The sequence below is a fragment of the Trifolium pratense genome, linkage group LG1 (genome assembly GCF_020283565.1).
Source record: "Trifolium pratense cultivar HEN17-A07 linkage group LG1, ARS_RC_1.1, whole genome shotgun sequence".
Taxonomy (NCBI): Eukaryota; Viridiplantae; Streptophyta; class Magnoliopsida; order Fabales; family Fabaceae; genus Trifolium; species Trifolium pratense.
Genome location: NC_060059.1, coordinates 29,807,213 through 29,819,420, shown reverse-complemented (window position 1 = coordinate 29,819,420; position 12,208 = coordinate 29,807,213). Strand labels below are relative to the sequence as shown.

Here is a 12,208-nt window from a genome sequence, read left to right as displayed (position 1 = left end):
TTGTTGTCCACTCCCTACACTTAGCTAAAACGCTCCTAAAATTTTGCATTATGCAGGGAAAAAAACACTCTCCAATACAAAAACTTTGTTTTTTCAAACAAAGCATCCAAGTTGAAACCAACAAATACATCGAAAACCACAAATTTATCAAAAAGAAGATAGAACTCAAAATTACAAATAAATCAATCAATGAAATAAAACATAAAACTAAAACATCTTACAAAAAAAAAGCTCATTACCAAACTTACAAAGAAAAGACCACCAAGTACACAAATTCTATATTATATATAAAAAAACCCAAACATTGCATATTGAATAAAAAATTATTCAATTTAAGACTTGAGAAGTTTTTTGAATGCAATGTTGAAATTGTGGTGTGAGTAATCCATCACTAAAAAAATTCGTGTATCGTACGGGTTAAATTGCTTGATTAGTCGTTTCAAAAAAATATTGCTTGATTAGTAGTAAAGTAGTGAGTAATGTGGAAAAAAAAGTGGGAGTTCGTGGATAAAAAAAATTAAAAAATGGGAGAAGTAACAAATAAATGGGGTTTTGTGTTTGCAATTGACATTTAATTCATATATTGATTATGTGTTGGTTACAAAATATATCAAAATAATTGATATGACTTTGTGGTAAATGTAATAAGTAGTGTAACTAAAAGGTCAATGGTTTGAATCTTACTCAGTAATTTTTTAGCATTTTAATATGAATTATTAGGGTTAGGATTAGGGTTAAATCAGGGTTACATGAAGAATTTATAACTTTTTTATATATAAAGATATAAAGATAAAGTTAAACGATATGTTTTATGATATACTAGCGGCCAAACAGGCGCGTTCCACGCCTGTTTGTGTGATGCACGTTTTCTATTTTATTAACGTAAATAAATTGTAAACAATTGTTTATTATAAGTTTGATTTTTATTTAAACTAATTTGTGCATTTTCAGGTTCACTGAAAATAAAAATTGTAATTTATGTGTATTGGCCCACAACATAGGTAAAGTAACGTTGAAAAAAAATAATCATAACAACATGAATTATGTAAGTTTGATGATAAAAGTAAAACTAAAAGAAGAAAAAAATTTCTCAACAGTACCAAAAGAAGCATATAATAGTTATATATATTGTGTCAATCAAACAGGAGAGATGATAGGCAATCTCAAATTAACCATCAAAAGTTCAAATTAAACCGTAATCATATATATACTCGTAATATCAATGACAACACTTGGTTACAAATCTGAAATCCCTGCTACTGACAAACTCAGTCCACTATGTCGCTGACATAGTCAGTTAGAAAATTCAATTCCTAAGCAGTCCAACGAATTTACTCAAGTATTCTACAACCAGAAACATATATATTACTTTGAGTTCATTGATTTTTATCAGGAAGGCTAAACATGGAATATATGTGAATTAACCATTAGCTTATTAAAGTAAAAAGACAATGTTGTTAGAAAAGAAGGAATAACATGTAATCACTTGAGTATAGTGTTGTTTACCGTGTAAATATTCTCACCAATTCTCCATATACTGCTTTATCAATGAACTGTTTACTCTTGAAAAACTACAAATTAAATCACAGTTAATGATTAAAATAATAACATATTAAACATCTTATGAAAAAATATATTTATTATATATGGAATAGTATATATAGAGATTTTGATATTAAAAAACCTGAAGAATGGAGATGTCTTGCTTTAATTTAAAATATATGTGTGAATGGTTACTAATACTTGCTGCAGCATTTTGGGTATTCCTAAAAAATTAGAAAAATAATTAGTATATTGTTATCGATGAATGAGAATAACTATATATGTATGAAAGTTAAATCATTTATGAATAATAATGAGTTTCACATATAATAAGATATTTTTGTAAATAACTGCAATAAATACCTAGTCGTCCTTTGAGATAATATTTCTCTTTTCACCATTTTCCATAGTTATGTTTTATCTGTTATTACTGTTGCACCCCACCCAACAGTGTAAACTCTTAGACGATGAACCTTTTAATCAAAAAATTTAAATATTAGTAAATCCCACAAATACTATTATAATAATTTTGTAATGTATACTTTAAACTTACCTTATTATCAACTTAACTTTGTTGATAGATGATATTGATTGCTCATCCTTCCATGTGTTCCATCTCTTTTGAAAGTCTCCCTCCTAAAAGTGTTATAATATGCTATGATAAATAAATGGTTAAAAATGTAAAATGAATAATGAAATATGATTAAGTATAACTTACTTGGTTATCGAAATATGCGTCAAGTTTTTTGGTTTTTAACTCATGACAAAGTTGGAAGATCTCACGGTAACGTATGTTGTCTGTATACGTAATCAAAATAAGACACGATTTAATTATTTAATCTGTATATGTTTGCAACTATATTAAATAATTAAATAGTGTCTTATTTTGATTACATATACAGACAACATACGTTACCGTGAGATCTTCCAACTTTGTCATGAGTTAAAAAACAAAAAACTTGACGCATATTTCGATAACCAAGTAAGTTATACTTAATCATATTTCATTATTCATTTTACATTTTTAGCCATTTATTTATCATAGCATATTATAACACTTTTAGGAGGGAGACTTTCAAAAGAGATGGAACACATGGAATGATGAACAATCAATATCATCTATCAACAAAGTTGATAATAATGTAAGTTTAAAGTATACATTACAAAATTATTATAACAGTATCTGTGTGATTTACTAATACTTAAATTTTCTGATTAAAAGGTTCATCGTCTAAGAGTTTACTCTGTTGGGTGGGGTGCAACAATAATAACAGATAAAACACAACAACTATGGAAAATGGTGAAAAGAGAAATATTATCTCAAAGGACGACCAGGTATTTATTGCAGTTATTTACAAAAATATCTTATTATATGTGAAACTCATTATTATTCAGAAATAATTTAACTTTCATACATCTATAGTTATTCTCATCCATCGATAACAATATACTAATTATTTTTCTAATTTTTTAGGAATATCCAAAATGTTGCGGCAAGTATTAGTAACCATTCACTGCACACATATCTTTTAAATTAAAGCAAGAATTTTGAGATAAACAATTAATAATTGTAAACGAAAAAATGTAAATGCGTTGTCCCAAAAAAAATAAAAAAACAATGTGCACAATGAGTCGACAAATGCAAATATGTATATATATGTTTCAAGATCATCAATTTAGTTTATTTTGTCGAACATGCGTCGGTGTCAAACACTGATACGACACCGACACTTATTTTTTTTCACCGACACTTATAATTACATTGAATTGTGTCATTTTATTAAATTATTATCGGTGTCGACATGTCAGTGTCTGTGTCGTGTCCGGTGTCCGACTATGTACCCGTGCTTCATAGGTATTGAGTAAGTTCAACTATAATAGTTTGCCCAAATCATAATTAAAGAAAAAAATAAAACAGCATGGATATTACTAATTTGGTGATTTCACACATATTACTAAGGTATGGATATTACTAATTTGTCACATACTATGATCATAAGCATACTATGATCATAATCATAGTTAACTTTCAATTTGGTAATTTCACGCATTGCACCTAGTGTGAATTGAGAGCAGTTTATGTTTTGCACTAATTTATAGTTTTTTTTTTTTTAATTGATGAAACCTGCTTCTTCTTTTTTTGACAGAATTTTGAATATAAATTGTGATTCTAAAAACCTTACTATATATTAGAGATAGTAGTAGACAAAAATAGAGAAAGGAAGCATAGCAAGAGGAAGATGAACTAACCATAGAAAATAGAGCAGTGTGAGTAAAAGTTGAAAGAAAGAGGAAGATGAACTAACCGTAGCAAAGAAAGAAAGAATTTGTTGAGAATCTAAGGTTGTTGATTGAAGAATTTGTGACTGAGTGAAGTTGAAAGAATTGTTTGCTGTTGTTGATTGTCTGGTTTGGTTATCTGATTGGGTTTACAATGACATACATGTTATTGGAGGGAGCAGTTTATATTTTCAATTGCAGTTAAGTGTTATTATAGATTATTGTGAAGGGCAAAATGGACTAAAAAAAAAGTCAGCTCAAACTCCCCTATCCCCTTTATATAATGTTATAGAATAGATTATATTTTTTTTTAAAATATAGAAGCTGTTTTTTTTTTTTCTTCTTACTGGAGCTTTTAAAAATTGTTGTTTGACCCAACTTCTTACTTCTAAGAAGAGAAAAAAGTTAGGTCAAACGGTACATTAGTCTTCTATTATATTAGAGATCAAAATAAAATATTTGTAAAAGTGTTTAAAATTCATAACGCAAAGGATTAAAATGAACGAAAAAAATTTAAGAGATTAAATAAAAACTTAAAATTATAGGAAAATTAACTTGGTATAATTTAACCTAAAATATAAAAGGATATTTTTATTTGGTACAAATGAAATATGATATTTTACCCTCCAAAATAGACATGGGATATACATTCCTTAAATAGAAAAATCTTGGACGTAAATTTTTTTATCGATCTTCTTGGAAACAAAATGAAATAAAATATGTTCCGACGAGTTTAGTTTAGTTGGTAAAAACGTTATATTATATATACAGGAATCGAAATTCGAACTTAAATACTCTATTAATTTAGCTTATGGCTAGAATTTCTAGCCACTATATAACTTCACAAATAAAATGAAATTGTCCAGGTAGATGTTGCTATCATCATGGAAGTAGGACTTTGTGTGATTGCTTATATATATTTATAACGTAATACTGCTATTATTGCCTTTATATATGCTACTATTTATTTTGGGTTTCTATTACGGGAGTATATATATTAAATAGTGTATTGTTTTTTATTTATTTATACTTTTTATGTTTGCATTATGTATATTTTGATTTTAATTTAGAAATTGATATACTTGATCTATATGTATACATGATCTATATTATAATTGTGTTTCTCCAAACAATTGACACTGTTTATGCTTAATAATTGATTTGTTTGATTGATTTTTGGTTACAAAGTTGGAAGAACTTGAAGAACTATGTTTGTACCAAAAAAACAACTTATGAACTATGTATGTCCTTGCCTAAAAAAAATGTATGTTCATGATATTTTTATTTATTTCAAGTTTCAACTATAGGTTATTCCTCCTTCAATTATTTAAATTTTTTAGTTGACGTTATATTATAAACAACAAATAACACCCGTGCATCGCACGGGTAAAGGTCTAGTTATTTTTACAATCAAAACAATGGAACATTATTCTATTCCATTCCGCTCCGCTCCATTCTATTATATTTCATCAATCCAAACAGAGCTATAATGTAACAAGAAAAAAAATCTTCAATAAATAACTGTGTCATAAAAAAGAAAAAAAAGAACACAGATTCGTAAACAAAAAACTGTCGGTAACTCTAAAAAAAAAAAACTTTCGGTAAAATTAGCATAATAACTTCAATAAATAAAAACAAGTCAGCATCGTGACAAGTAAAAGAAATTAAAAAGGACATGTACCAAAAAACAATAATAATTAAAAAGGATAATTTTGATATTTAAAAATAAATTAAGGATAATTTTGTCTTTTTAATTAAAATTGTAATCATACATCTCACCTTCCCTCTCATCCGCTCCAAATTCCCCCAATTTGGGGGAAGCAAAAAATGAGTTTAAAGGGATTATGCTCCCCTTATCTCCCCTCTCATCCCATCCTAAAAATTGAACCAAAAACAATTAATTAAAAATGTGTGTGCGGATGTTATAACGAAATTGGATCTTGCTAACATTTATTTTAAGGGCACACGTTAAGAATCCAAAAATAGAAACATTCTCATAAATTTTGTATAATTAATTTGTGATCAAATTTAAAAAATAAATTAAATACATGAATTATAATAAAAAAATTATATTTTAAATCATTACCGTATTCAAAAACCCACAAATAAATAAAAGTGGCAAAAGTACTAACATGTTACATAGTGTGGCACAAATAGTAGATGCTTGAGTCTCTTAACCTTTTGGTCCTGGATTCGATCCCCGGTCAGTGCGTATGGAGAAACATTTGTTAGGAGAGGTTAACTCCTTAAATGAATCTCAGTTACCTGAATTAATCTTCGCAGTTGTGTGCGGAGGATTTCTTTGATTTAAAAAATAAAAAATAAAAATGGAAAAGTAAGAAAAAAATGAAGTTTCTAAAATAGTACAGGCTGTAAAAGTGAATTGAGCATTTAGTGAAGCAATTACTTACCATAAAGAGAGGATAGATAGTTGACATCTTGACAATATAGTGAGATCCCACGCCGTGAATATAGCAATCAATGTTTCTATGAATCAATCAAAATATTTCAACGCTTTCTTTCAATCTTATCTAACAACAAAAAATGGAAGTTCAACAATGGTGGAAGCTTAGATTCTCCTTCAAAAGTGCAACCATTGTTGTTTGTTTCATCAATATAATAACTGCTATCTTCTTGCTTCATGGCTTTTTTATTTCACCTTACAACCGCAACAAATTCTCCATTTCAAACTCTAACTCAGGTTAGCCCTCTTCTCTTTTTTGGTTAAATTTTGAGTTTTTATATCTTATAAGTTGAAATTGATCATGGGTTTTTTATGTTTTCGTTGACTGTGTTATAAAGTGAGGTTTTTTATTTTTTAGGTGAAAATTGTGACTTTTTGTGTTTGATTAGATTATGGGGTAAAGAGAGTTGAATATGTTGGTTCTTATATGATTTTGACTTTATTTATTTTTATCTATTGTTTCATAGATTGTGATTTAGGATATTAATCTAGTTTTTTTATTTTCAATTTTTAGTTTGTGTTTTTTTTGGCAATTTAAGTGTTAGTTTGTGATTTTTAGGATTATGAGTTTGAGTTGGATTGCATGTTTAATTAATGTATGATGTTAAAACCAGAAGATGAATTTGGATTGTTAATTATGGGCAAATATGGTTTCTATATTTTGTTTGTTTGTGTTCAATGATAGTATGTGGTGTGCCTTAACTTAGGTGATGAAGTTTGAAATGATGGGTTATCAGTGTTGTTAAATATTGGCCATAGCAGGTTGTTGTGGCCGTTTTTTTTCGAAAATCACAACAAATTTTTAAAGGACGGTGATGCCATGGTGTTTTGTGGCAGACATGTTAGCTTAAATTTGCAGATTTTTAGCTTTTCGCCATGGTCCGCCATCCACAATCAATAACACTGGGTTGTACATAATTGGTTTTTGTGCCTTCCATTTCACACTCATGACTCGAAAGAAAATAGGAGAGAATAACATGAGAGGATCCAAATATAGGTTCAGAGCATAATGCTATTACAAAAACAAGATTACAGAACAATCATAAGAATGCTAAGACAACAATTGCATCTTACAAAAGATGTAAGATACAAACATACTGTATTTGTTAGATTCTTTTCATATGCTGCAAGCAAATGCACTTCGCTACTGTGTACAAGCCACACCTTCTCCAAGCCTTTCCTTTCATTTATCTGCTCGAAGTGTGGCAAAGCACAAGTCCGTGGAAAACTTTGATTTGTATTGAACTGTGGAGCACGAAATCAACATGTATTTAACTCATAGTATGCTTGGTTAAAGAGGCTTTGATACCATGTCAAGGAACCAATTATCCGAAAGGCTTTATTTATTATGTATAGTATCAAGAATAGATTTTCATCTCTAATATTAATTAAATTCGCAGAAAGAAGATTGAAAACATTCTATTTGTGAGCATTGGTTTTACTTATGAAATGCCTGTGATAAAATAGACTAATATACTCTCTAAAGTATTTGTTAAACTTGCTTGTGATATGTTTTTTATTTTTATTGCAGTTCAACTCAGTTACATTCGGGAATCTGAAGAGATTCGTCTTGCCATGCTACCGTTGGAGCTAATAAAAAGAGTGAGTTTTGAATTGGTTTTGTTCTTCACTATATTAACCATGACCGTGTTTGTTATACATGAATGGCGGCCAAGATGTCAGAAGCTTAACTAAGAGAGGGAAAAATAAATTATGTTGACGGTAGTTCATACATTTTTCTGCAAATGATGATTAATTTGAAAAGTTCTGGTACAGGCCTAAAACTATGTTGTGGGTTTTTGAGTTCATCCTCTAGTTGGAAGATTTGGAGGTCATTTTAAAAATAAAGTTTTTTCACACAAAGCCTTTGCTCTATACTCATTATAACTAACTTGAATTAAAATGCACTTTTTTAAACTCCCGGCACACCTGAAATTTTTATGTTGTAGGTTGAGTTAGGCCCAATCCAAGCTCTAAAATAATATAAGAACTTATCCTGGATGCGTTGAGCTACCTCCTATTACAAGATCACTCGGGTTACACTCCAAATTTATTTGGTCATTAGGGGGGTATATTGAAAGTTTCACATTGGATAGTGATATGACCTAATAGTAGTTATAACTAGTGGGCTTTTTACAAGTTGATTTTGTGGGGTTGAGTTAGGCCGAACCCAAGAAACATGAAACCATCATTATTCATTAATATTCCAAATGATCTCCATCATCATGTAATCAAATACTCAATCTTCCATCTTCTATATAATATATTCTTCCTGGAGTCTACATTTAGACATCATGTTAACTGTGTTGGGTATTGGATTTGAAAGCTGAAAACCAAGTATAATCTAGCCTTGTTGGTGTAATCATCTCTATAGTGTGTGAGCTTTAGGCATATATCATCTATCTGAAAATTCTACTTCTTTTATTAGCAAAGAAACTTTTCAAACTCTTGTGTGGGCCAATGTTTGCTTCTCATCTGTCATGTGAATATCCTTGTTTCTCTTCTTTCTAACGGGCTACTGTGGGGCCAGCGCTGCTATATACACCAATGGTTCAACTTCTGAATATTTTTTCTTTGATTAGGCATGCTTATTTCTCTTATCCTCATACTTAGTAAGTAGTAACAAACTTTAACTATCTCAACCAATAATGTATCAGTAAGATAAGGTTTCCTATCGTAGTTCTGTTATGGGTTCCGTCATTTCCTGGAACACCTACTACGGCAGGAGCTGTACAGCATCAAGTTTTGTTTTTTGGAATACATTTTGTGCGTGAATCTGAGTGTCTTCTCTTTCAGGTGAAAGAGATCGAGCTGGAAGGGTACACTGAACCAGAAACAGCCCAGAAGAAAGACACAAAGCAGACAGCTGCAGTTGATCTGTCTAAAAGGTTAAAGGATTTCCGTTCGTTGAATGATGCTTCCAGCTTGAAAGGTTTTTCTCTTTACACCCTACAAACCTTTCTTACTCATAACTGTCTTTTATGTGCAAATACAAGCAACAAACACAAAAAATGGGCATTCTCATTACTTTTCTGTTGCCAGAAAAGAATTTATTCAGGAAGTTTTTCCACTGAGTTTTAGTAATTATTTCAAGTTCATCATATTTAGATTATCATACTGAGATAGCAATAGCATCATGGCAAACTGTAGTTTCTATAAGTTGAACTGCAGCAATATTACATGGGGAGCTAGCTTTCATTAGTGTTATTTGTAATAGGGCGATAATTTGTGTTTAAATGCTTATAGGATTAGGTGATTAGCATTGAATAGTTCTATGTATGTTTGTACTTATTTCTTTTTTGATAAATGCTCAATTCTATGGGAAGTTCCCATAAATTTTGCTCTCGCATGACACTATGTCTAGAACCTAGGATCCTTTTCTTTGATTTAAACTCTACGAGTTTGGTCAAATAGTGGCGTTATAGCACAATATATTTTGATGAATCTGCTATGAAAACTGCGCTGCTATCCTAGTTTCTCTATTAGGGTAATGGTAATTACCGGCCATTATTCCAGTCTCTGCCAGCGAAAGTAGCGGCACTAGCAAAAAAATAAGAGAATTTTGGGTTTTTTTTGAAAATAATAAAATTGAAGAATTTGCAAGTGTGCCAAAAATGATATATTTTTATAACAGAAAAATTGAAGAGGGCAAGTATTACTCCTATATTCACCGGATTCAGAAAAATAATAAAAAGAATCTGGGATTAAGAATCTGCCTATGGCGACTTATCAAGTGTGATCTGTCAACCTACTTGGTGTCCTTATATATGTCTGCATGATAACTTCTTTCCTACTCAAACATTATCCCTCAGCTTTATACTCACTTGAGTCGACAAGTATTTCTTCCAGCTAAATATTTAAAATGGATTTCAATAAAATTTACATTTCATTGATAAAGTGCTCTTTTTGTATGCACTTGTGACCTTTTTCATATGATTTTATTGTATTCCAAAGCTGATATAAACAATGCTCAAGTTATTGTTTCTCTATATTCCATTTGTTCTTTCTAAAGACTTAATTTAAGGCAAACATAATGACGATATTAATCTATAATGCTAACTCAGCTAGTAGGAAGGAATTTTATTATTGTTGTCGTATATTGTTTGTTCTTATAGAATTTGCTGTACAATATTTATATATAGTTCAAATTTCAAGTTGCTCAATTTTAACTCTGAATCCTGTATTGACATTGGTTTTAATTTTCCTTTGATGTTCGTGGTTTTCAGCTTTGGAGGAATGGCGTAAAAGGAAGATAGAGAGGGCGAGACTAAGACAATTGGAGAAAAATGGAACAACTTCCTCTTAACCTTGACTTTATATACTTTCTGATATCAAGTGAAACTTGACATGCTAAGTTAAATGTGTATACTGCATAGCATCATCATACACCTTTGGATTCTCTCTTGCATAAAACAAAGGGAGGGAGGTGAGGAAATAGGGAGATGAAGGGTATAAAAGAGAGGAAAGAGTGAGAGAGAGGTTGGAGAGGATCCATTTCCATCAAGAGTAAAGATTGATCATTGATCATTCTTGCAGACAAATATTGATTGTGATTGATAACATTTGACTCATCCTTTTTTTTACTTTCTAAAAATTTAAAGATATAAAGAAATAATTTACCATCTATCTTGATCTTGTTTGATTATATATTTAAACATTTCATTGTTACCTTTTTGTGGATGATATATAAAATGAGTCAGGTTAACAAGTGCTCTAAATATAGATTTTATATTGGAAACAATAATTTTTAAAAAGTTGAGTACGCAATTTTTAAAAACAATTCTATATTTGTTTCCCAAAGGAAGAAGTAACCATGAGTTTATGAATTAGAGGTGTATATGGCTGCTAAAATATTATGATGAAGGGAGGAATAATAAATTTGAGTAGCTAAATAACGAAGGAGTAATGCTCGTGAGTTTAATTCAGTTGGTTAGGATATCGTATTATGTATGTAAGAAGTAAGATTCGAGGTTCGAATATCTGACATTACTTATTCATTTTAAGTGTGAAATTCTAACAACTAGATTAAGATTAAGATGATTAAATTTTATATTAATAATAATAAGTAGTTGATAATTAGTAGATAATTGATGCAAATAAAAAGATGTAATATATGATTTAGTAAACATATTTTCTCTAAAAGAAAAAGATGTAAAATATGTGTGGTCCGATTTAGTAGTAATTGATTTGAGACAAAAAAATTATCATCATGATGAAACCACAAACACCCCAATTTTAAAGCTTGGATTGATATTATCATACCATACATAATTAGGAGTGGGTAAAGTTTGGTTAAAAACCAAAACTGCACAAAAACCGAACTGAACTGTTTTTACAGTTTATAAAAACCGAACCAAACCGCAATTGTGTAACATGAACTGAACTGAACGATTCACTTAACCCGTTAACCGGTTCTATACTATGTAACATAATGTTTGTTTCTTTCAACACATGCTAATTCTTAATTTTAGGTTCATATTGAGTGAAATTGCATTATTTAAATTAGGTTAGTACTCTAGTTTGATTTGTGTGCTATTATGCGTCCAGATGAATGAGGTGCTGTCATCGGTTGCTGAGACAATAAAGAACTTTGCTGTGATATACCTTGTGGACATCACAGAGGTGCCTGATTTTAACACAATGTATGAGCTTATGACCCTTCAAAGGTTATGTTCATCTTCTTGGAACTGGAAACAACAACAAGATCAATTGGGCTATGAAGGACAAGCAGGAGTTCATTGACATCATTGAAACCGTCTCCATCCTTATCCAAACTTGATAGTCAAATACATTACATTCATAATAAGAAGTTCAAATAAGATACAATATTATACATATTGAACAGTTGATCAAGTTCAAAAGGGATTTCAAATATTAGGAATTCAAAAAAGCTAAGTTAAAGTTAGATTAGATTTTGATAGA

At 30.0% G+C, this 12,208-nt stretch overlaps 1 protein-coding gene across 1 annotated transcript; it reads left to right on the top strand.

Annotated features, from left to right (window-relative positions):
- Nucleotides 1–6,242: 6,242 nt before the first annotated feature.
- LOC123902216 lies at nt 6,243–10,910 on the top strand. Its single transcript, XM_045951887.1, has 4 exons — nt 6,243–6,523; nt 7,818–7,888; nt 9,083–9,218; nt 10,513–10,910. The coding sequence occupies exons 1-4, from the start codon at nt 6,367–6,369 to the stop codon at nt 10,590–10,592; spliced, it is 444 nt and encodes a 147-aa protein (XP_045807843.1). The 5' UTR covers nt 6,243–6,366; the 3' UTR covers nt 10,593–10,910.
- The last annotated feature ends 1,298 nt before the right edge of the window (nt 10,911–12,208 follow it).